At 48.9% G+C, this 26,481-nt stretch overlaps 1 protein-coding gene across 1 annotated transcript in view; it reads right to left on the reverse strand.

Annotated features, from left to right (window-relative positions):
• Positions 1-4,638: 4,638 nt before the first annotated feature.
• Positions 4,639-26,481, reverse strand: part of Arhgap17 (Rho GTPase activating protein 17) — an 86,274-nt gene continuing 64,431 nt past the window's right edge. The window contains exons 14-20 of the mRNA XM_051145192.1: positions 26,305-26,418; positions 23,026-23,117; positions 21,568-21,724; positions 19,936-20,169; positions 17,336-17,505; positions 11,955-12,452; positions 4,639-5,439 (exon numbers count right to left, since the gene is read on the reverse strand). Of these exons, the coding sequence (XP_051001149.1) occupies positions 5,309-5,439; positions 11,955-12,452; positions 17,336-17,505; positions 19,936-20,169; positions 21,568-21,724; positions 23,026-23,117; positions 26,305-26,418 (1,396 nt within the window). The 3' untranslated portion in view covers positions 4,639-5,308. The remainder of the gene's footprint in view (positions 5,440-11,954; positions 12,453-17,335; positions 17,506-19,935; positions 20,170-21,567; positions 21,725-23,025; positions 23,118-26,304; positions 26,419-26,481) is intronic.

Here is a 26,481-nt window from a genome sequence, read left to right on the forward strand (position 1 = left end):
AGTCTACCTTCGCCTGCCACACTTGGCCTCACGTCCCTAGTTCTATGTCTCGGTTGTGGCTGCTGCCATCCCTTCCTCACGGGATGCCGCCACTGAAGCTCTGCCCAGGGCACGGGCATCCTCATGCTCTGCTGCTGCCCACCCTAAGCTCTGGTCTCTGTTGTTCATGTTAGCTCCTCAGAGTGTAAGTAAGTGTACGTGGAAGAGTGAGCCCCCAACATTCGCCTGGAGGACAAAATGAACTCTTAAGTTCCTATCTTCAATTCTAACGGTCTTTGCATGAAAAAAGAAAAAGTGGCTTCTATACGGAATGACGAGCCAGGTTCTTTTTTTTTTTTTTTTTTTTTTTCTTCCTTGCTCACTCAGGTACAATTTGTGCACAATAAATGAACTTGGACCCAGGTGGATAGGGTGTCATGTGAGGTGACATTTAACATACTGGTGGATGGAACTGATGTCAGTGATCCTCTCCTGCCTGGCTCTCTTTTCCTTGCATGTGGGCAGGACCCCTGTCTTGCATGTAACCCACAGAATGCGGTGATGGTCGTGGGATGTCACGTTAGTCTTATGTGTAATGACTAGATTATACGTCACTGTCTTGGGCTGAGGAGACAACTTAGTTGGCCAAGTGCTTGACCTGAGTTCGAGCCCCAGCATATGACTGAAAGGCCAGGCATGGGGTGTGCACTTATAATCCTAGTTCCAGGAAGGTGAGACAAGTACATTCCTGGGGCACACTGGCCAGCCAGCCTAGCCTATCCAGAGAGCTGTAGGCCAATGAGACTTTGTCTTACTAACAAGGTGGACAGAGGGCATGGAGGCACTTGGGGAGGAAGGCAGATGGATCTCGGTGAGTTCGAGGCCAGCCTGGTCTACAAAGTGAAGTCCACAGCAGCCAAGGCTACACAGAGAAATCCTGTCTTGAAACCAACCAAACAAACAAACAAACGGGATGTCTCCTGAGGAACATGAGAGCTGTCCTCTCATCTTCATGCCCACAATCACACAAAACATTAAGTAATGACAAAAAGTCCTGCTGCGCTCGAGAGATGACCCGGCAGTTAAGAGCATGAGTGCTAGTCGGGCGTGGTGACGCTCGGGAGGGAGGTAGAGACAGGTGGATCACTGTGAGTTTGAGGCCAGCCTGGTCTAAAAAGCGAGTCCAGGACAGCCAAGGCTACACTGAGAAACTTGTTCTGACCACCTCCCCATCCCCCTCCCCAAAACACGAGTGCTTGTAGAAGGCCTAGTTTTGCCAGAATCCATATGGTGGCTCACATCTGTACCTCCAGGTCCAGGGGACCCAACACCTTCTTCCAATCTCTGTGGGTACCAGGCACACATGTGGCAAAACATGCAGGCAAAACATTCATACTCATAAAATAAATAAATCTAAATAAAAAAATTAAGACAGTCTTGTTAGCTGACTATAGTTTGCTTGATATAAAGCAGACACTAAGTGACATAAAACAAGTTGAGGGACTACTGTGACCTCTGGGAACTGCCACCACCCCCCCCCCACCTCTGCCAGAAAGCAGCCAGGGCCGCAGACCCTGTGGCCACAAACTCAAAGAAATGTCATTTGGCAATCTGAATCTCCTTTCCCCCGGGGGCAGCCCCTCGATGAAATCACAGCCCCCACCTGACACTTCACGGCAGCCTTGTGAGGTCTTTTGTCCGAGAACCACTGCAGTGAGGCGCGAAAGGTGTGGAAGCATATGTGTTTGCCCCATGGCTGTGTAGGGTGCACAGCCACGGCTGCCGAGGAGCAGCCAGCCTCCTCAGACTATCTAGTAGGAGGCATTTGGTCAACTTTAACCGAAACAAACCCAGCAGCTCTATGCAAAACACCAACCAACCAATAAGCAAATGAATGAATGAAGGAAGGAAGGAAGGAAGGAAGGAAGCAAGCAAGCAATTTACTGTGAGGACATAGTACAAGAAATAGAAAACAACTTCAAGCCGTGTGAAGCTCTTGGGAAGCAGGTGTGCACACCCCTTCCAGCGTCTTCTGCACCTGTCTCTTTCACAGGCTGGTTCTCTGGCATGAATGGTAACCACTGATGGTCACTTAGAGCTCCTAAGCACTGTGCCAGGAGAGATGCCCCTGCCTCTTGCATAAGGGGCTCATGAATGGCCACAGTTGTGTAACTCCACACTGGCTGCTGAGGTACAGTATCTGCAATGCGGATAGTTCATACTGCTTGGCTTCACCAGGGCCAGTGGCTTCACCATGACAGTGCATTTTTCCTCCTTCCTAGCTCCACCACTGTCATACAGAGAAGTGGGAGCCACTGGTCTGGAAGCATGTTCTAGTGAAGACAGACTGCTAGTCTCAGAGCCTGCATGGGCTCTAGTGTGATGACATAGCAGAAGCCAGAACAGGGTGGATGCGCCGCAGCACGTCAGGAAGGTTGAGAGTGGTCCACAGAAAAGCAACCAGGGGAAGCTTTGTCTTAAGACCTTCCTATGCGCTCACACTGAGAGATGGAGCCCCAGGATGAGGGCTCCAGGGGACCAGTTCTAGGGAGCAGACCACGTTAACAACTTTTAATTCTTGAGCGACCACAGGGTACAAGTCCAGACAAGCAGAGCTGCCAGGGGCCACCTCTTTACTCTGCAGGATCCAAACCAGGCTCCTTCCAGAAGGCTAAATGGGCACCACACTGGGAGTAGGAAGAGAGCTTTTGAGAAACTGTGGAAAAGGGAGAGAAGCCACCTGAGAAGGGTAGATTCCAGAAGCATCTTTCTGGAGACCTTCATCTTCCTGGACTGCCAGAAAGAACACATGCTCCCATGTAGTAAGATGAGACCGCTCCTGAGGACAGGCATGGAGAAGGCGCTCTGGCACGTGCAGTGTCGAGAGGGGGGGTCACAGCAACTGCCTCTGTAGGAGGCACTCTGAGTCCTTAAAGAAGAGAACCAGGTGCCTTGCTGGGCTCTGCACCGGGGGAGCCTCGGGTATGACCCTGAGCTGAATGCTGAGCCACTGAGAGACACGCCAAGCCAGGCCCTCAGTGAGGAGGGGTGTGTGCTTCAGTTTGTTTGTTTGTTTGTTTTTTGACACTGTGGAATCATATTTTTATTTTCTTCTAAGGACTGGGCAGTCAAAATTAAACAGGGTGCCACAAGTAAATAATGAGAGTTTGGGACCACTGACACCAGGCACAGCACGAACAATGAATATGAACTCTTGTCTCCAGTCTCGGCCTCGCCAGAGTGACAGTTCTGGCATCACAGTGGGCTGTCTTCAGGGCTCCACAGGTTGAACTCTCTAGAGAAGGGCGCAAGGCTAACTAAGTACAATTGGTAAAGAACCTCTCCACTGGCTTGGTCCCGTAGTGAAGTAAAAAACAAGGAAAGAAGAGGGAGCCTTCAGCTACATACATTTTAAAGACTTCCTCTTTATAAGATTAATTTTATGTGTGTTTTGTCTGTCTTTCTGTGTGTGTACCACATGTGTGCTTGGCATTCATGGAGGTCAGAAGAGAACATTCAGTCCCTTGAAGATGCAGTTACAGGTGGCTGTGAAGCATCATGCAGGTGCTGGGAACTGAACCTCTGCAGGAAAAGCATGTGCTCTTAACCAATGAGCTTTCTCTCCAGCCCACACATAAATACAAAAGGGGTGTGTGTGTGTGTGTGTGTGTGTGTGTGTGTGTGTGTATGCATAGATAACAACAACACACACACACACACACACACACACACACACGGATATATTTTTGGTTTATTTTGTGAGAGAGCTGCAGCTCAGACTGGCTTGAACTCACGATGTTCCTGCCTCAGCCTCCTGAGTGCTGGGATTCCAAGCAGACAGATACTGTGCCCAGTCACAAGGTTCTCGAAACCAGAGGAGGTCACAGATAGACCTCTAACAATGGATAGTCCCAGGCATCCATGTCAGTGTCTGCTCCTCTGTTGTCAAGAAACCTGCCCCACGTGGGCCATGGAGCGGAGACACAATGAGACCAGCTGCTGGACTGACAGCCGCACGAAGGTCCAATCCCCTATTCTGCTCTTCCCAGGCAGGGGAACACTGATGCTACTGGAGAAAAGGATTCCCATGGAAGTCAGTTGCTGATGCACACACAGCCCTGGAAGTCACCGGGAATCAGCTTCCCTGAGTCCAAGTCTCTATGGACAGATGGACAGAGACATTGAGACTTAACCATGTTCCCAAGGGACAACCGCAGCTGGGTCTCTCACTTGGCATTCTTTCCCAGCATTGTGACTTTTGTCTCCATTCTTTCCTTAACCTTTCTGAGATGGGGTCTCATGTAGTGCATGGTGACCTACAACTCACTATGTAGTTGAAGATAGGTGACCTTAAGCACCGGATCCTCCTGCCTATAACACCACACCAGGTCACCCTCCCGCCCCATCCCCAGAGACTTGCTACACAGCCTAGGCTGGCCTCAAACTTTTAACCCTCCGGGACTCCCAAGTGCTGAGACTACCATGCTAGCGCCGTCTCTCTATTGTTTCACATTCCTACAGATATACACACAGGCATGCTCGCATACACACATACAGACACAAACATACACATATATACATATACGCCAAAGTTAGCCTCCAAGAATTAGCAAGTTTTCATATAAACCACAGAATATATTTAATTAAAATTAAACATGAAACTAGAATAACATTTGCTCTTTATCAAGTAGCAATTATTTTGTTTTGTTTTGTTTTTAAAAAAAGAACAGTATATTTCTCTGCATATTCTGGCGATCCACAAGGCACGACTCACATCCAGTTTGATGAGGCGACAGAGCCAGCAGTCGCCATCAACGCTCGAGGTTCTGTGGGTTGGAGGAGACACAGACTGTGTTTAATACAAAATGATTCTGCAGCAAGTCTGAAGGAACAGAAGTTCCCTCTGGTATGTGAGGCCAAAGTCCAAGTAGCAGGAAGTAGGCATCTCGCATAATTAATGTGTGTATTAAATAGATAGGTGAGTCTCTTCTTAGTCAGCTGCAGTGGCTGTCTGTGTTCACAGCGCGGGCAAAGGCTTCCCACTCGTTTCTCAGCAGTAACGCTCTTTCCACTGTAGGCATTTCTTTGTTCTGATCTTTTTGGCATTTTTGTCCTAGATAAAGCAAGCCAACTTCTTCACGACACAGGTCATTCAGCTTTGAGTGCCGGCCCCAATCTTCTCCTTGGGCCATGGGAGTCTAGTCCTGCCTGGTCAGACCTTCCTTCCCCCGACTGAAAGCTTCTCACTGTTGGTGTGCAGAGGCAGAGGCTTGCCTGACCCAGTTCCGCTCACCAGGACGGCAGGCCAAAGGCTGGCAAGGGCCTTCCTTCACAATGCGGTGCTTTCTGTGTCATTGTCTATGTCCAGCAGAATGTGGCCAGGCACTTCTTTGCTTGACAAGTCTGAATGTATTTCAGAAAAGATGTTGCGAAGTGATTCGGAAACCCTAGAATTGGTGTCTGAACAAAAAACACGAAGAAACGTGGTATCAGTGAGGGGGAGTCCAAATGGCACCGCGGCACTAGAAGGGGGCTGGAAAGTGTGGGTCAGCCCATGCAGACGCAGCCCCTTTCTAGAGGTTTCAAGCCCTGGAGACTCCAAACAGCCCACAGAGTTGTGACCCTTTATGTAAACTTGCTTTGAGTGAAGACAATTCCACTCTAACTATAGGCTCCTCCCAACATCTAACTTGCTGGGGAAGGGAGTCCTGCTAAGAACTCACTTCTGGGGCTGCACGGGTTTCCTCTGGCCGATAAAGCTGTGTCCTCAGCCTGCACCAAGTCAAAGCTTGGACTGAGTTATTCTGGGTTACAGGGGCTGTCCTGTGCACTGTAGAACACTGAGCAGAATCCCTGGCTTTCACCCATCAAACGCTGGTGCCCTACAGCCTGTGACCCCCAGAGAGACAACCTGGAATGTGCCTGGCACCCTCACCACTTGTTGACAACTGAAGCAGACCACCAAATCTCCAAATGCTGTGCTTGTACTGCTAATGGCACGGAGATCTCTCTTCACGTCTTCTTCCTACGCTGACTGAAAATTCCTCTGTACGATGGCAAATATGCAGGCCTCAAGCCACTGTCCCTCCCTTTCCATGCTCACAAGACCCCTTCATTTGCCACAGCTCTTCCAGACTACCATATGCCAGGCCCTGTCTGCCTGCTGAGGATGTGTAATAGTGACATATGACAGTGAAGGAGTCAGACATGGTCTTGAGGAAACGCATAGATAAGCAGAGAGTTGTTTCTGTCCCTTCTGCGTAAGCCCTCCTAGCTTCTGTCCCTATGGTTTTGAGCTGTGGGTTTACTTTTTCCTGGGGGTATATCTCTTTTTTCTCAATGACTCCTGGATCAAAAGACTTGTCCTTGCACTCTGCTAGGGGAAACCCCTAGATTATGAACATGCCAAGGAGTTAAAGGGCCCAGGTGCTCGGAGTCATTTCAGACAGTTGACATTTTTGTAATAACTAGAAAACCAACTGACTGGGTCTGAATCTCACCGCTGATGGACGCCAAGCAGCCTGTGTCCACAGAACTAAGGGTGTCCCAGACTTGTGGCTCATGTAGCTCTTACAGCCATGCCTGGCACAAAGCAGGCACTATAAACCTTGTAGCTGGGTAGCTGATGGACAGGTAAGCAGTGGGCTGGTGAAAACATCTCTCCAACTCTCCCTTCTCATAGCCAAGGTAGCCAAGACTCAAGGCAGCATCAAACAAACAAAAAGTCATCGTAATCTCACTCTGTCCTCATTATCTTGTGACAGATGGTACTGCCAGCCCAAGAGCTCACAGTGGCTAAGGAAGACACGAGCTGGTGGGACACGCAGAATGCAAAGACATACAAAGCCGATTTCTACTTGCCACTGTCTCTCCTCGTGTGCCAGCTATTAACTTTTCCTAGAGGACAAATTGACTCTTCTTTTTCTTATCTCATCCATCATTTGGTTTTTTGTTTTCCTAATTGAATTTTTTTTTTTTTTTAAAGACAGTGTTTCTCTATGGCTGTTCTGGAACTCATTTTGTAGACCACGCTGGCCTCAAACTCACAGCGATCAACCTGCCTCTGCTTCCTGAGTGCTGGGATTACAGGCGTACGGGACCACCGCCTGGTCTATATACCACTTCTTAATTTGTACTTTTCTGAAATTCTCTACTTATGACAAAATCAATGATACATTCAGGACAAAAAAAAAAAATGTGGTGGGGTGTAAGGGACATCCTTTCTTCTGCCTCCTGCCTGTCCCATGTGTCTATCTGAGACACTCTCATTCTCACAGGAATTGTCTGGTGAAAGCAAACAACGCAGTGTGTGCAGGGAGGGGTAAAAGCACTGCATTGTGTGCAGGGCCAGCTTTTGTAAGGACAGCAAACACTGCTGCACGTTTGCTGCAGACTGAAGAGCTGTGCACTCCATAGGCATTGTCACACCATGTCAGAGAGCTGCTGTAAAACGACGCCAGCCTTAGCTCCATGGTGGAGCAGGGGCACCCCGTTACCAAGGTGACAAGTCAGCATGTCTGGGTCTCTGGACTATAGTACAATTCTCTACCTTCCCAAGGATCGTGTGCACCCACTATGAGCCTCTTGAAGGAGAAAATGGCTTAAGTACTGAACACTCAGTTCACTGCAGTAAAGACAAATGTCACTTTAAAAGGCACTATCACTGGGCGGTGGTGGCGCATACCTTTAATCATCCAGCACTTGGAAGGCAGAGACAAGTGAAACTCTGTGAGTTCAAGGCTAACCTGGTCTTCAGAGGGAGTCCTGGACAGCCAAGGTTACCCAGAGAAACCATGTCTCAAACCCCCCCCCAAAAAAACGCACCCCCCCTTAATGCTTCTACACATCTCTAGGTATGAATTTATATGCTATCTGTATTCCAAGAAGGGCTGGTCTGTAAGTACGTTGCTTGAAGTTAAGTTCATGATACAGATAAAGAAGTCCAGAAGGGAGCATCAGGTAGCAAGCCCCGGCCCCACGGTACAGTAAGGACAGTGTGATGGACATGGGACCAGGACAAATGGAATTTATCCTTTCTTGAATGAATGACTATCTGGGAGACAGGCTCTCCAGGGGGAAGGACTGGCACTCTAGAGTTTAGGGTATGGATCTAGAAGAATTTTCACCCCTATAATTTTGATTATGTGCTTTGAGCTGTAACCTCTTTTTTTTTTTTTTTCCCCTTTTCCCAAAATGCTATTTTGATATTGACTCATACAAGTCTCAGATCCAAACACGCCCTGAAAGAAACACAATGCAAGTGAAGCCCAAAACACTGCTGCCACTACCCAGTCTCTCTTTAACCCCAGGCCTGAGAGTCTCAGATCCCTCCATCCCTTAGCAAGTTCTGGACTGTGAACAACAGAGTGCACTTATTATTCTAGCCCAGTGGTTCCCACCCTTCCTAATTGAGTTCCTCGTGTTGCAGTGACCCCCCTCAACCAAAAATTATTTTCATTGATTCTTTATAACTGTAATTTTGCTACTGTTATGAATCATAATGTAAGTATCTGTGTTTTCTGATGGTCTCCCAGGGGTCACGACCCACAGGTTGAGAACCACTGCTCTGTCAAAGGGGACAATTATACTCAAGCTCGCTGAATGTCTGACTTCCTACGAATATGCTACCTACATATTACACTGTTATTAGAAGCAGAAGCCCAGTAAACACTCAGCTACAAGTAACAACAGCACACGTAGCTGATGAAATAGTGAGTGCTATCTGACCATGTGGGCAATGGCACAGGATGTAAAAGAAAATCACAATGCTGGGATAAAATCCACACAGGGCAAATGGGACTGTGTACTTCCCTGCACTCAGAAAACAAACCGACGGCTTTAAAGGCCAGCTGTAAGCAAACTTCTACAACTACACTAAAGATCTGAGTAGCTAGGTGGTGCCCAACCTCTCGTCTCTCTCTGGGTCCTACGGGGCCTAGTCTGCATGTAACATGACAACAGATAACTATCGATTGCTCACTCACTGCTATTATGGGTTAGAACCTATAGAACCTTTCTAATGTCATCTGATTTAATCCCTTTACCAGTTGTGACACGTCAGCCGGGTTGTGCCTTCCCCAGTGTCTCCATGCTATAGCACATGCTGTCTACTACACCTCAAGCCTGCTGGACAGAGGGAAGGATGCAAATGAAGGAGTAATGAGGCCAGCCCAGCGACCACCTGCTATGAGTCCGTGAACACATTTAGTACTTAGAACAATGAGCAGCAAGCACGGGTAAGGCCAGCCCTCCTTAGTGCATGCACTATTAGTAGGGATGCAGGCAGGCTGGGTTAGGGTGACGGGTTAGTGACAGCCATTAGTGCACAAATACGATCATAAAGTAGCAAAAATGCTTTGGCCAATCAGTTGCCTTTTCCTTACCATTAAACATTCCAATTTCAGTTCTTACTGAATATGGCAGGTCATACATCTAAATTATTTAATAAAATGTTTAAATTAGAATACTCTTTGCTAAAATCCTCCTGCTTTGCAGAACTGCAACAAGAGCTTGACATTTAGAATGACCCAGAATCCCTCCCTCCTCCGGAGCTCTGCTACTGAGCTTTGGAGAGGGGAGTGGATACCAAGTCAGCGTGGCAACATGCCCTGCTCACCAGGGTTCCTCTTAATCCCTGAAGCCTTAGCTTCACAGTGAAACGGTACAAGTGGGTGAGATGCTTTCCCGAGTTAAAGCATGTCACAGTGGAAGACCCTAGGGCTGTCCCAGAAGAGCCGTCAGCAGCATGGTCGGTGCTAGGGCTTCCTGAGTTCCACATGCCAAGTATGGGCCAGGGGTTAAGATACTTTAGGTTACTGACACAAGACAAAGGAAATTATAGGGACCTTGGATCTCTTGTGCTAAGAAAATATATAGCAAAGATTTAAAAAACAAGTTACATCTTAGATAATTTTTAAAGGTAAATTTTCACCTAACTATAGCCTACAGTGAAAGATAAATTAATTAAAACAATCATTTGGCAATAAATACACCACAGGTGACCGTGATATTACAGAACAGGCATAATTCTGGTTTGTAGTCTTCTCTAATCTGGTTAAAAGGAAAGAACTGAGCAAAATGTTGGTGTTATAAATATTAAAGTGTTAAAAGGCTCAGACTTAACTAAGGTTTAGTCACTCAACTACCGGATTAAGCACCAGGTCCTGAGGGAAACAGATGAATGCCCATATCCTCCTCCACCATTTCAACCTTCAGCTAAACTGAACACTCATTCTGTAGGTCCTACAAAAGGCTACGGCCTCCGACTAAAGCAACTGTACATACAGGAGCCTGGCCCAGTATGTGCCCAAAGGCATGTTCAGATGTGCCTCAGTGTGTGTTTTAAAATCTCATACATCTTACGAAAGCAAACTAGAAGCACGCTGGAATGCAAAGGGGCCCATAGGGAGGTCAGGGGAGGATTATTTGGGGACGTTTGGAGGTGGCTGAGAATTTTAGACATCAATTAAGAAGCTCCATGCAGTTACCTTGTATTTAAGATACAAAATTAAAAATTAAAGCACAAAATGTGGGGATGCACAATTTTCTGAGCTGACGCTCCCTGGTCCTCTTGCTGGATGCTGATAAGGCAGTGACAGGTAAATGGTACCAAGAACAGAACACTGGGAAAGGCCCACTCAAACAAACAAACAAACAAAACCCCGAAACAACAGAGCATCCTATCTGAGGGCTTCACGCTGAGATCTCACCTAGTGACAGCAGCTCTTGGAGTTGGGGCAAACCCACAGCTCAAAGGGCTTCTGATGGGACAAAGGCATAACTAGATGCCACAGAACAGATGGCTGACTGACGGCCACGCATGGGCTCAAATGGCCACCCTGAGCACAAGTCAAAAGCACACAGAGAACACGGCTAAGCGGGGCGTTTGGAGCTGCAGTGTAAGCTGCGGAGGGGTTACAGACCTTAGTCCTGGACACCTTCCCCACCTGTGAGGGCACTGGGAAGGGCATCTAGTGGGAAACAAACAGCAAACAAACCAATGTGGCTTTGTGCTATTCAAATAAACATCCTGCTGTCATAGGAACAGTTATTAATTACTACAACGTATGTTAAACTATGCATCATATTCCTGGAGAAAGATCTTTATGCAGCTAGTTAATTTATTATTTTGTGTAGAGCGTTGGGTCATCATCTGCTGAGAAGTCACTTGTGAGGGCTGGAGAGCCAGTGGTACAGCAGTGGCTTCTACTAGCATGCGTCTATACAGGACAACCCACAGCTAGGCCGCTGTAATTAAAAGCAAGCTACTGTTAAGAAATGATGCTTAGATCAAACGACCATTAAAAACACTAAGTAACTCATTCTTTTTCAAACTGAGTAGTCCAGTACCCGGGGTGGAAATAATCTTGATATAATTAAATAAAATGATCATGTTTTATATAAAACATCCCACAAAGCAGCTCTAAAATCTGTATAATCAACCCCGTGCCTGGGGCAGATCCATGGGGATGATGGGAAAATCCCCACTCATCCTTGCCAAGCCATTCGAAGCTAGCACAGGGATATGATCTGCTCGGAAGACCTGCCTTCCCAGAGCACTCGACTTAGCATAAATGGTGCTTCTGGAAAATCTGTACTTTGTGCATTTTGACTCTTAGAGTAAGTCCAGGGTGGCCTGGAACTTGCTTTGTGAATGAGGTTCCCAATGCTTCAGTGTGAAAGTATGGGCTACCATGCCCAGCTTGTAAGAAGGAATTCGTTATGAACTCCATACCCACGCCATTCAGTGTCTTCAGCCTGGACTTAATGGCATTAGACCTTCCAGTATGAAGAGGATCTTACACCCAGAAGAAAACTGCGGGCTTTATGATCTGGGCCATGGGTCTTCATCTCTGCTGTCTTGGTAAGAAAAAGCAGCTGCAAACAGCTTGATGGGCTCCCAGCATGTATGGCCTGCACCCAGCCTGGTGGCCTCAAGGGAAGCCCAAGGGAACACTGGACTCCTTGCTACTTACCAGTGACGATTCTGGAGGCAGTGGGCGCTGCTGGCATGAGGCTACCATCCCCGGTGTGGGCACCGCCAGGCGGATGTGGGGGTGGTGGCATGCTAGGCCGGTTGCGGGGCTTGGGCACTGGCCTTGGCCTTGGGAGGGTTCCATGTGGCTGTGTGGTGTCGCTGTGCGAGGGATTCTGCTTGGCCAGGGGTGGGGTGCTGGGTGGTGTAGGGGTCTGAGGTGGTGTAGAGCTTGGCTCTGGTCCCTGCTCGCCTGGCCGGGGCTGTGTAGGAGGCTGCGGTGGTGGATGGCTGGGTGCCTGGATGGGAGGCAGGCTGCTGGAACAGCGGCGCATGCCTGGAGCTTGCTGTTGCTGCTGTTGCTGCTGTGGTGGTGGTGGTGACGGGCTGCGTATGCTGGGCTTTGGGGATGTGCCTGAGCCAGGAGAGCTCTGACCCCCAGGGTGGCCAGGAGGTGGGTTTCCTGGTTTGGGGGGTGCCGGAGCAGGTTTCTTCACAGCTGAACAGAAGAATGAAAACGGGATCAGTAAGAGTGGGTATTGGGGTATGGTGAGGGGGTAGGGTGGGGTACGGATTGGCAGGACCCCACACCCTCTCAGGGACGTGTCATGAGGGGCCTGATGTGTGAGCCCCAAGCCCTAGACCAGTACACCCTCAAGAACATCTGGCAAACAGAAAGCCATGGAAACCAAGGCAAAACAGAACCCTTCCCAAGCCTAAGGACACTAAGGAGCCAGGAGAACTCTTATGCCAAGGAGTCTCTTGGGTGGGAAGTGGAGAGACGATGGCCACTATGGACAAACCCTGAATCCAGCGTGGAATTAGTAACCACTGACACTGCTGTCTCAGTTGTGACAAATGTAGTGTGATACAAGTGAGTACAGAACTTCTCTGTAAACTTAAACTAGTCCAGTTTATGTAAAAAGCTAAGTGTATGATATAGTGACCTGTCATTTTTTAAGTTCAAAAAGAAGAAAACTGAAACCTCAGTTTAACAGAGGCCACACACCCATACAAAACAGCAAATCAAGGGTCCCTCAGTGGCCCCTTCTCCAGAGCCCACCTCCGTTCACAAGTGCCCAAGCATCTGCAAGCGCTGAAGGTGTGGAGGAGGGTGGTCACCGGGGTTTGAACTCAGGGCCACCTCCATGGCAGGCAAGTATTTTACCACCGGGCTACAGCCTCAGCCCCTGACTTCAGTTTTTACTCATGGAAATTCTACCAATTCCAGACACATTCTAGACAGAATTAACTATAGACAAGCTTTCATTTATTTCCCTAAAGCAAGCTGAATCACAATCCGGGCTGAGGCCAGTGAGATCGGACCAGAGTCTGGCCATAAGAAGAGGATGGAGGACAAAGAAGGGCACTTTGAACATGTTTCTATTTCTCCTGAGGTCACACTGAGAACTCCGAGACAGGGAAATGGACAGGACTGTACACCAAGCCTCTCATGTCCATCTTATGAGATCCCTGTGGGACTGGAGCAGAGAGTGAAATCAGGCAGGTTATCTTCTAACAATCACACAGCTAAAAGGTGAAGGACAGACTCAACCCTATGTCACGTGGTCTCCCTGGGTTCTTTTTCCTCTGCTTCCTTCCCATACTGCCTTTCTTCCTATTCACAGGGCCCAGAATCCAAGAGAGGTTAAGTGGTGCCTGCTCTGAGCTAAGCAACTCAGAAGATTTTTCCCTACAGAGACAAGAAGTCAGCTTGCAAAGGTTTTGCAATATTAGCCACACTCTGGTTGACGTAAGCAAAGAGAATAAGAAGAAAGTCTGGTTTTCTGCTCTAAGCAGTACTGTCAACTCACACTGAAGACAAAGCCATGCCTGACATTTACAGTGCAGGGCTGGAGAAAAAAGGGTCTTGTCTGGGACCATGGTGAAGGTGCTGGGGTGCAGGCAGGTAGAATAAAGCTTGCCCTTTAGGTCCACTTGGTGCAGTGGGGCCATCTCTTGGAGAGTAGAGCTACAACTGAGCTCAGGTAGGGAGGACTACAGGCAGGACAGATGCTGAGGTTGGCAGTACAGGACAGAGTAGCACTAAGGACAAAGTGGAGGCCTGTAACCACACCAGAACTGAGCTTGCCTTCCTGCTAGAAAGTGCATCAATGCACATTAGCATTTGTGGAGTGCTTTAGAAAGAGTACATATGGCACGGAGAAGGTAGAGTGGCACAAGTCTGTATCTCAGCACTCAGGAGGCTGAGGTTGGAGCACTCTGAGTATGTGAGGCTAGCCTTGGCTACACAGTGGGATCTTGTCTCAAAAATCAACAATGAATTTAGTAGTTGCAATGCTCCCTAATTTTTGACCCTCCTGCATCTTTCCCCTCTTTATATTTTAATTTCTCCTATATGCATGTAGGATACATTGGGAGAGGTCAAGTTAGCATCTTGTAAGCTCTGTGTATCTCTAGGCTGAAGACAGAAGACATACGGGAGTCCAGGGCCTTTCCCTCTTTTACAATGGCCTTGCATTCAGAATGCTATCAAGGATACAGGGCAGGTCCGGATTTCTCTCCTGTGGCCACTGCCAGCTCCCCTGGGTCACTGCAACGGTCTAGTCAGCCTTTCTGACAACACTACCTGAGAACGGCCTGCCACCTCCCCAGGCAACTCTACTACCCAGCTGCCCTGCTTTAGTGTTCACCTGGCTATGTGGTGAAAACTTAACAACCCTTCCACCCTGTTAGCTGCTTCCCCTTCTTACTAGAGTCTGATGCCTCTCACAGGCAGGCGGGCAGGGCCTCTCATGTTCCCTACTACAGCATGGTGCCTGGAACAGGCAAGAATCAAATGACAAGAGGATGGCCAGAAAGGAAGGGTGCAGAGCAAGCAAAGGGGGGTGGCCTGGGGTCCTTGCAGCCCACATGGCTGAGTGTGAGCATCTCCCATGCTACACACACATTCGCATCATCTCAAAGGCTGCAATGGAGTGGAGATGAGGCCTCCAGGCTGCACTACGCCACTCTAAGGGCCTGGGCCTGGACACAGGGCTGCAGCTCCTCAGGAAGGACAGTGGCTCCTCTCTTCTCTTAGCCTGCCCCTCCCTGAGGGTCACTGTGCACACCCCCATGAGCATGTGTGTGAGAAGTCTGTGCAACATGACTTCAGTTCCCTGGCCCCAGCCTGTGTGTTGGGACGCTGGGGGGCAGGGCCTAGTGGAGGCCTGGAGGAGGAGTCTCATGAATGGCTCTGGGGCTCTCTTCTGCAGCCCCGTCCCTCCTTTCTGCTCTGCACCATGAGTTGAAGCAACAGAAGGCCCTCACCACACCACGTCACCCTGCAGAAGCCCTCACCACACCACGTCACCCTGCAGAAGGCCCTCACCACACCACGTCACCCTGCAGAAGGCCCTCACCACACCACATCACCCTGCAGAAGGCCCTCACCACACCACATCACCCTGCAGAAGGCCCTCACCACACCACGTCACCCTGCAGAAGGCCCTCACCACACCATGTCACCCTGCAGAAGGCCCTCACCACACCACATCACCCTGCAGAAGGCCCTCACCACACCACATCACCCTGCAGAAGGCCCTCACCACACCACGTCACCCTGCGGTTTCCTAGCCTCCAGGACTAGAATCCTCCTCCCTTTATAAGTCAGACAGACTAAGTCCTAACATCAGTTATCTTGGTGGCCCTGAGGTGTGACTTTCCTGCATCATCACTTCTACATCTTCCTGAGATTTTCCAATGGTAAAGGATGGTCTTTCGCCAGTCCTAATTTCAGAGAGAGATGTAAAGAATACAACTCAGAAACACGCTTCAGCACACATGTGCCCCTTCCTATGTTAGATTCACTATTTCTTGAGCAACCAGAATTATGAGACACTGTGAGGTGAGCATCTTTCACACTCTAGTAAACACAGCTAAGGAACACAAGGCCACCTGGTCAATGTGGACTTTAACTGGCTGGACCTGGAGTAAGAGGTGTGACTTTCCTTGTGCATCTTTGTTGGACTATGTCCCTCTCTAGACTCTGGTCTCTCCACTTCAAAACCACTAATAGCTGGGCCACACATTACTTCAGTAGCCTGCACACTGCCATTGCTCAATAGCATCCCTCGCCTCTGTTCCCTGACTGGTTGTTACCTCTCACCATTCATGACACCAAAAACCCCTCCAGACATCAACACAGGTTCAGAGTCAGGGACTGTGGTGGTGTGAGTGAGAACCACACCCACAGTCTCATATGTGTGAATGCCGAGTCACCTCATCAGTTAGCGGAACTGTTTGAAGGATTAGTAGGCGTGGCCTTGTAGGAGGAAGTGTCACTGGGATGGGTGCTGCAGTTTGAAAGGCCCACTCCAGGCCTGTGTCTGCTGCTGCTTATAGACCTGGACATAAAGCTCCCAGTTACTGCTCCAGCACCCGGCCTGTCCGCTCCCTGCTATGATAATCAAGTTAACCCTTTGAAACTGTAAGCAAATCTTTAATTAAATGCTCCTTTCTTTAAGAACTGTCTTTATCATGGTGTCTCCTCACAACAATAGAACACTGACTATGGTAGGGATACAGTTAATCTCAGTTGTTCTAGACCCATGAGGCACCCAGAGCCCCAGACCGCATGAGCTTACTGGGTGCCACCTGTGGTACACACACACGAGGGTAGGATACTGAGGTGCATGAGACAGGTAAGAGCTGAGCTCACTAAGATCTTGGGGAGAATAACTAAAAAGATTTTAAAATGCAGGTCAACAAAGATGCTCAGTAGCTAGAACACAAGTGTGAGGGGCAGAGCCATGGAAAGCCAGGCTCAGCAGCACGCTAGTGATGCTCCACTGGAGAGATGGGAGGTGGAGATGAGAGAATCCGCAGAAGTTTCTGGGCAGCTGGGCCAGCATACACAGTGGGAAAACAAGATGGAAGGTGAGAACCCAAACCCAAGGCTGATTCTTGGCCTCTCCATGTGCACCTGTGGCATGGGGGTTAGGAAGACTTAAAGAAGAAAGTGATATGACAGAAAATGACATGTGCCTGTGATAGAGAGGGATTTAGTGACATGACTTCTTTGTGTCTGAATGCAACAGTCCTGGTTGCTGGGATGAGGTGGGCAAAGGAGACAGGTGGGAACCGTTACCCCAAAACCAGAGAACCCTGGCCCCGCATGTCCGGCTCACAAAGCTCAGCAGCGGAGAGGCTGTGGTGATCCAAATACAGCAAGCCCGACCTCATTCTCTGCCTCTTAAGCTTTATAGTTCCTGCATTTCTTTGCTCTGGGTTTTCAGTTTCCTTCAATGTTTTTTCCTCTTTAATGACTGATTTCCTGCTTGTTATTGCTGACAGGCATGAACAAGGCTTCCCAGAGCTTTCACAAGTGACTTTTTGTAGTAAGTGCCCCTCTGGGCACACGGAGTGCAGGACACTTACCTCGACGCGGAGTGTGAGGGCTGGGACCAGCTGCACTGTGAGATGTGCCCACTGAGAGCTGATGGGAGTTGCCACCTGCCTGGGCCTGGTTTGGGCCCATGGCAGTCTGGCTGCTGTTTCTTCCTGGCGCAGGGGCAGCTGCAGACACAGAGTCTTTGGGTTTTGGAGGACTGAGAGAGGTAAAGGCAAAGTTAGAGGCCAGGCATGCCCTGGTATAAAGTCTAGGTACACCATAAAATACAGTTGTTGCTTGTATGGGGGTTGCGGCTGTAAGTTCCAGGACTTCCTATAGATACCAAAAGTCAAGGATGCCCAACCCTGTATGTAAAATGGCATCAGAACCTGTCAACCCCTTCCTGTGCATCGCCGTGCGTCACCTCTCATAATAACCAACAGTGGACGAGCTATGGAGAGTGCTGGATATGCTGTATTGTCTGGAGAATGGCAAACAAAAAGTGTCTGATACAGTGCGGTTTTGTTTTTATGGTGTGTGTGTGTGTGTGTGTGTGTGTGTGTGTGTGTGTGTGTGTGTGTGTGTGTGTGTTCGTAGAGGCTAGAGGACCAGAGCTACAGATGGCTGCAAGCCTGTGGGTGCTGGGAGCTGAACGCTGGTCCTCTGGAAAGTATTAAGTACTTTTACTCCAGCCCTGCTAAAAAAGTTTTTTAAATTATCTGAAACAAAGTCAGCTGGATCTATGGATACAAGAACCCAGGGAGATGAGGAGCATCAGAAAATGTAAACAGCTCACACTGGACTAATAAGCCGATGTTTCCTCAGACACTAGGCGTCTGAGGTTCCCTGAAAACGGCCATGTTTCATGACTTGCACAAAACTGAAGGCCAACCATTTCAGGGAGTGCACAGGAAGCCTTAGGTTCTGTTTTGCATGGGCTTAAGCTGGCCGTTATTTTAAGAAAATGAGGCTTGGGGATTTTTACTAGCTATTGTACAAAAGTAACAATCACAAAGTGACACTCTGATTAAAGGGGCCTAGCCAGCACCAGTTATCTGGACTGAGAGGAGAGGAATTCTGAGAAGCTGTTTGATGGCTCAGCCTAAAGCCGATAGCAACAGGGAGCTGACTCAGGCCGCCTACTCTCTGGCTCACAGCTTTCTATACCAAATATCATCTTGTCAAGGTCATCAAAGGGCGGATGCCAGTGAAGTGTGCACAAAAATATTTCAAGTATAAAAAGCAAAGGGAGACCAATGGCGGACATTTCATCCCTCGTTTTTCAGTGAACACTAATTACTTCCTTAAATATTCAGCTTTGGTTACACAAACTGTCATGAGGAAATAAAAATGTGCACATTTGTTTATACTCACACAAATAAACAAACAAAAGAAAGTATTTACCCTAAAACCAAATGACATATGGAGGAGCGGTCACTGACAAGCCAGCATGTTACCTACAGTGCATGTGTAAAGCTCGGCCAAGGGCAAAGCGGTAAGATTTCCTGGCTGAAAGATGAACGTCCTTGGATTACGGGTGCTGGAGAGGCCATGGGCGCACCCAGCACTGCGTCCAGCTATGGTGTGCCTTGGGCGTCTGCTGTACCATGCACATGCTCTCCTCACCTGAGCTCTATCTTCAGCTGTGTTTCCGTTTTGAGCCAAGGTCTCACCCCTACCCGGCCCTGAACTTGCAATTACTCTTCCCTCCAAGTGACCGGGACTAACGGCTGCACCACAAGGCCTGGTGTATCTTACCAACAACTTCACCTCCCTCAACAAGAACCAAAAAGATGCAATTAGAGTCCTCCAAGGAAAACGCGTCTGTGCTGTAAACCGTGTGAGGGTAAATAGGCTTGACCTGTGCACAATTCCTTTACTGCATTGTGTGCTGCACTGTATGAACGGCCGAAGATGAGGACTAAAACAATGACAATGAAAACTTTGGCCCTGTCTGGCAGGGCTCACCTCCCACAGAGCCGCCAGGTCTGAAGCAGAGACAAGCCTACAGTAGCCTCTGCCTGGTCAGCATGGAGAACCGAAAGACAGACAGGCTCTGGTCTGACGGTGTCTCCTCTTAAAGGTGAACGGCTGTGAAGGCCAGCTCCAAATGAACAAGCCGTCTTAGAAAACATGGCACCTTAGTTTCTTCCTTGAACCCATGTGTCAGTTCCCTGTAAAACTGAAAGCCCTGCGGGGTGGAGGAGCCTCAGCCACCAGTGTGCTGGCAGCCCGGCACAACAGCAGCTACTGGGCGAACCCGTGCAACTGAGTGAAGTACTGAATGAGCACATGGATGACAAACGCCCAGAACACTGTGCCTCAGCAAGCTCACTGCTTCCAAACGCTTCCTAGTTAGCACACTGAATGACAACGGGCGAGTGGTACGTGGACACGGACAGCTGCACATCGGACAGGGAGAGGCTGAGCACACCGTTAGACACCTGTTAGTCTCTACTTCCCAGCACCAAAGCGCACACATAAGTGTTGCTTTCTTCTAAAAACAGGAAAGCAAACAAGCAGTTGGTCATCTTTTGTCCCCAACTAACTAAAGGAGTGAAAGCCCATCTGATTTGCTCTCTGTCACATGCTCCCTGGGAGAGGGCAGGGAAACTAGCCTTGACCGCGGCAGAAGTGGGCTCCTTACCTGCTGTCACCTGGGCTCAGCCCCTGCTCCAATATGCCCGCAGAAGAGGGGACAGGCCCACCCCCTGAGCTGCTGTCAGCCCTAGAGCTCTGAGAAGAAGGCTCTGGGCCTGCTGGAGCCACGGTGCTGCCATCTGTGGGCGGGAGTGGCGGCTGGAAAGCGGGGGATATGTGCTTTCTATTTAGAGTGCCGCCCCGCCGGTGGGCCGGGAAGTCCATAAGCTTCACACCAAAGCTACACAGAGAGAAGAAACAGTCAACACACCACACATGCTGAGGAGAGAGACAGAAGCTCGCTGGCCTGCACAGGTTAGAACCACGGATGGGACAGCCGCCCACATTGCCCGGCATGCAGGTAAATGGCAAGGACTGTGTCAGTGGTCATCCCAGCTACCAAAGCGAGCACTTGATCTGGCTTTCACCCTTAGCAAAGCCAACACCCCACACGCTGATCAGCGACGCCCTTGATCAGGTGGGTCTGTACAGTTGCAAGCGAGCAGGCAGGCCTCGTGCGGGGTGACTCTATGTTCTGTGCAGACTTGCCTATCGCCTGGCTCCCATCTCAAACCTGTGTATGGGAGGAGGTGGAGCCAAACCCAGAAGCAATGGCCGCGCAAGAGCACAGCACACTGCCTCAAAACAATTGTGTGTGCACATGAAGGTACAGCTGAAGCTACATACGTCTGGAAAATAGTTCTTTTAGGAAGATGGCGTCTGGAGGATGGGCAGAAGGGAGACACTCATCATTCAAGACCATTAGTGCACGAACTTCAAAACCTAATTTTTTTTTTTAAAGTTTGGAAAATTAAGATGCTGAACTCCATTAGCTGATGTTTACTGGGGAATGCACAGAGCCGGCAGCTGAGAATGGTGTCATGGGCCAGTGAGACCTGCACCACCACATGCTGTAACTTACATTCAGGAGACTAACTGTTGTACTGGGGCCACCAGGAAACAATGATGAGTGTCGAGCGAGGCCCAGGTAGCAGGACTCAGTTACAAAGGATGTGGTGAACTTCAGAGTGAGGGGCCAGGGAAGTGACACTTTCTTTGCACGGTGAGACTTAGCCTGGCAGCCCCGTCGGGTGTATGAAGAGAGTGCATTGCCTCACACAGCTCTTATCTGGAGCTAATGTAAGTTGCTAGCATTTTCCTCACACAGGGAGTTGGTTGCCCTCTGAAGGCAAGAATCATTCGTACATGCTCTTCATTGCAATTTCCCACAGACAAGAGGATGGAAACATACTGCCTATAAGTTTAAAGCATACACTTTCCCCTCTAGAATTGTCAAATTCTGGGGCTTCTTCAGCAGTCTGCAAATGTAGCAAGGCCAGGTAATGCCAAAATTGTTTCTCCACAGCTCACTGGGAAACATGGTTGTCCTCACATGATCCTCAGTCAAATGCACATGTTAACTATGTTTGTTTTCTTGTGTTTCCTAACATTCAAGTACATTTAGGTGGATTTAGTACATACAACGCCACTCCACTGTGGGGCAAATAACAGGCCATCAAGTAAAGTCTGATGCATAAGGCTCAGGTATTATTAACAGACGACAACACCCCTGACTACTCTAAACGTCCTGCCTCGTGACACCTCCTGCCTCTATGTGAGTGACTAGCTCCATACATACCTCTCCTTCTTCACCAGGTCCCCCTCCATCACCGCCATGCTGGCCGGTCGCTTCCTCTCCAGAGTCCCTGAGTCAGAGTCGTTTCCAGTGTGGGACGAGTGATTAGAATTCGGGGTAGCAAGAGGCACAAATGCTTCTGATACATTGAATTCTATCTCTGTCATAAGAGAGATGAACACACGTGAGACCTGGCACCTGGTGCAGCTCGCCAGTACCCCAGTGAAGGAGAGCCTCTGTATTCCACAAGGGAGCTCAAGCTCCCCACTGAAGAGTGGCCCTGACCCCAGTGAGGCAAGCCAGGAGAGGGCCGGCTGAGCATGCGGCTCTACTGCTCTTAAGAAAACCCGCCGATTCAGGAAGAGACAAGGAGCGAGGAGAACTTAGTGCATCATTTCAGAAGCGATGGAAAGCAGTACTTTGATACAGCACAGAAATAAAAGGTGCCATCGAAGGCTCACTGCCTATAGCAGTTTCCTCCTGTTGCCTTTCTCCCTGCCGTGCCCCACCCCCGCCCCAATCCCTTTCCTGAAGGAGATCCCAGGCAGCACGTCAATCTTCACTCTCCCACCCATCTGCACTAAGCAACAGCAACAAGTGATTGTCGAGGACTGGAGGACAGAACTGAGCCCAGCCCTGGACTTACACAGCTTACACTGTGGCTGTACTGAGAAAAGCAGGGGAGGAGCCAACACACATAGACTCAACATACACAGAACCAGCTCCCGAAGAGGAGGCCACAGGAACCTCTGCAGATCCCAGGATCACAAGAAAACTGGAAAACTCACCAGCTACAGAATAAAACCCAAATTCTCTGGACTTCACAAACCAGCTCTAACCAGCTCTAACCAGCCCTAGCCTTGGCTACTTTATTTCCTACCTTTGTAGTAACCAAACAACTATCCAAACTAAGAAAAAATACCTGTTCTAAGTGAAAGGCCTCTGAGTAGTCAGCATCACTCCTGAAAAACAGATCTTAGCTCCCTTTTCCTGCACCCAAGTTTGTCAGCCTTTCTCCATTGAATGTTCTAATTTGCCACATGACAACTTTTTAACTTATCTATTTATATAGCTACCTTCTCAGGGAACCCATGGTCCTTCAGAAACAACAGTATGCAATCTTAGCAAGTATGCAAATTTATGTTAGTGAAAATAAGGGAAGTGGAAAGTAATAAAATTATCATTATATCAAAATATAAATATACATGAATGAAATCTGAAGTGAAGTGTGAGAAAATGAAACCAACTACATAAACATTGATGTTTTCTTTTTAAAAATGTGGTCTACTGCTGTTACATAGCTCCAGCTCTAGCGTCCTCTAAGCCTGTGACCGTGATCACACACAGCTCCAGCAGACTCCTAGCCTGTGACCGTGATCACACAGAGCTGCAGCAGTCTCTAAGCCTGTGACCATGATCACACAGAGCTGCAGGAGTCTCTAAGCCCACGACCATGATTACCTCCAGGGAAGAACCAGTCTGCATGCTGGATGATGGGTTCAATCACGGCGACCACGTGGACAGATGTGGCAGCTGCTATTTCAGCCAGTGTTCTGCAAGGGAGTTCACACGGTTATAATGTTCCACCTTGGCAGTCTCACATGTCTACAAGCTGTCAGGGCATTGCAATGACTGCTGCTAACGGATAAAACATTTACATATAGATACAAAAATTAAACCCACAAGGCTCTATCCTAGGAGTTTTCCAGTAATATCCCAAGAGGAAAAATACCTATTAACAATCTTCCCTCAGCAGGAACAACCTTTGTGCTCGAACATGTCTGGTGGTTACTATGCACCCATAAAGCTTGAGGTTTTTAGCAGACCTAAACTGATTTTCAGGTTATGAAGCTGTTGCAGTTTAGACATGAAGTGTCCCCAAAAGGCTCATGTGTCTAAGACTTGGCTCCTAAGCAGTGGATCCAATCTCTGACCCAATCAATGGATTCATAGTTTGATGGCATTATTAGGAGCTGGGGCATGGAGGAAGTTGGGCACTTGGGGGTATACCTGTCATGAATAATTGTCTTCTGACCCAAGCAAAATTCACCTTGGGGAGTTCAGCTGTCCCCCAACCCCCACCCAGAAAAAGACCAATCTAGCTGGTGTGATGACAGTGGACATCCCTGCGCAGAGGGGTGGAGCAAGCCATGAGATACCTGAGTACCCAGCAGCTCCCTACCCACCTGGAATTGCCTGAAGTGGCCTGGGGTGGGGGTGGGAGACGGGGTGTACACAGGCTGAGGGAGACTAGAGTTGGAGCTCTATCTATGTGACCACGGGGAAAGCTATCCAGGTATACATGGTTGGGGGAGGAATGCCCATGTCCCTATAAGCAACCCCCCACCTAGGCACTGTAAAGAAGCCCATTGGTTCCCCAGAGAACTTTTGCAGAATCATGCCTCAGTTTACTGTTGTGTCCCTGGGAAAAGGGACATACACTGCTTTACATCTCTGGAAAGGGATTTTATCCACAGCCCTTTCCTCTCTGGTTTTCTTCCTAGCCAGCATGAGGTAGGCAACACTTTTTTTGCTACATGCTCCTGCTGCCATGAGGGTCTGCCTTGTCAGATGGTCACCTAAGACCAGGAGTCCATATAAATCCTTCCTACTTTAAAGCTTTTCTCTCAGGTATCTGTCGCATCTAAAAAGTCTGAGTCACAAGGAGCCTGGCAAGTTACCCATCTTCCCTTCCTCACTAGAGGATGCTGGTTAGCCTTCTCACCCAGTGTGTCCTAGTCCATCAACTCCTGTTAAGTATTCACAAAGCTTTCTTTCAGGAATTCTGCAGATTTTTGGAGTATCTCCTTCTTAGCTTTTGCCCACAGTGCTCCCTGACAAGTTTCTGGGAATTAGAACGCTATGTCAACTACTGTTAGAGGTACTGATTTTTAACCAGCTAGGCCATACTGCTCTTTGAGGTGTGTTTGCTCTCCTTTGAGGATTCTTCTTGTCCCCAGACTTAGACACTTGCATCGCTTTCTCTGCCGGTCCCTTTACTCAGGGGTTATTTGCTTTATGATCTATGCAGTTAGCCTGTCCTCCTATTTATTTATAATTTTGCTTACAACTATGCTCTGAACCAAGAGTGCGCATACATGAGCAATTGAATGACTGGTTTAAACTGTATCTTTGCAAAGTTGGCCAGCAGCAATGAGGCAGTGAGAGGTAAGGACACGGACTTTGTGGCCAGTGCTTGCACCCCACCACCACCTTGCCACGTAGCCCTGTGGAAATGACTGGTTCTGTTCAAACTCAGCAGCCTCAGTTATGGATCTGAGAACGAACAGAACTTCCTTCAGAAGATAATGTGTGAGGACAGGGACGATCCTCAGATGAGCATCTGCTCCTTAGCTGATCCTTGTGACTACCTCTTCTATTGACCCACACGGCTCAATGCCTGCAAAAGCTTCCAAAGTGCAACACTATGAAGTCATTCTGCTGTGGACAGTATTAGCTATGTTCACACTGCTATGACGAAATCTCCTAAGGAAGCAGATATTTGCTTTGGCTCATGGTTTCCATCATACTGAGGTGAAAGGACTGTCACGGCAGCAGAACTGTGTCGGGAAGGATGTTCATAGGGAGGTGAACCAGGGGTCAGCTATCTCCTTCAAAGGCAACCCCTGAAGACCTTCCTCCACCAGCAGGCCCCACCTCTCAATAGCTCTACAACCCCACAAAACAGGAAACAAATGTTCAAAACATGAGCCTCTGAGAGACATTTTATGTTAACACACCAGGAACCTTGATGATTCCCATAGGACTGGGGAGAGTAGGTTCCAAAAGAGTCAGCAGGACACGTGAGGTCCTTCACAGCGCACCGCTGTATGTCAAGGCATCTTCCCGTGATCCAGGACCATGTACACTGTCCTCAAAGGGCAAGTACCAAGCTCTGCCTGCCTACGGGGCTTTCTCTGGTCTTGGTGCCAGGGGCAAGAAACTAGTCATTCAGAAGAGGGGATTCGCCAGCCTCCTCGGCCTGCCACGCCCTCTCACCCACACTGTCAGTATGGATGGGGCAGAACGTGACACCCTCTGCGTGCCCCTGTGGCATAGGGCTACTCTGACGTAAAAGCACATGAAAACAGCAGATGCCAGAGAGGCCTAATGAAAGACACCTTCCCCGTATCAGAGAAAAGAAATATTCTTATTCCCCATGACAGGGCCAATCGGAACAAATAAACGGTTGGGCCAATCCTCATCCTCCTAGCACATCTCTCACTCAGCTGTCCAGCCCAAGTCCATCTCACCACATGTTCACAAACTAGTGCACCGCCCAGTTACAGCAGCATCTGGCTGTTTCCTTTTGCCTTCATTTTCCTGTGTACATGCAAAACCCTATAGGTTTTTCTCCTGTCAATTTGCTTTATGTCAGTTACATTCCCAGGCACAGCTATAGACACTTAAAGGCACAGGACGTGGGTCTGTCCCCAGGCTACCTGCTCACAGGTGTGTGTCTAGCTCATTGCCCACCACACAGGGCTGCTAAGCTGCCTGACAGCTCAGGACTCAGGAGCGGAGGCTTTCTTAGGGAAGGATGACATTTCTTATGCTCCTGTGTCATCTGCACAGGAGATAACACCTAGTCCATAGTCCTCAAAACATGAGCCGGATGGACAGGCAGCTTCAGAGCACGCTGAAGTCTCCTCAGTCTGGGTGTCTCCTGAACTCCACAGCTACCCACGCTAACTGCCAGGAAGGAGAAACTTAAGCATGAGGTGAACAAGAGTCGCTTACCCTTCCTGTTTGGCCCACAGCAGGTTAGGGCCCAGCACGATGGCGATGTTGCTAGGAGTCATTTTATTGACGTCACTGGTCTGGGCAAGCTTTGCAAGGAACTTGATTAAGTACCTAGGAGACAAAACAGAAGGGCAGGAGCATCTCTGAAGCGCTGTGCAGTGCCCTTGCCCTGCC

The sequence above is a fragment of the Acomys russatus genome, chromosome 5 (assembly GCF_903995435.1).
Source record: "Acomys russatus chromosome 5, mAcoRus1.1, whole genome shotgun sequence".
Classification (NCBI taxonomy): domain Eukaryota; kingdom Metazoa; phylum Chordata; class Mammalia; order Rodentia; family Muridae; genus Acomys; species Acomys russatus.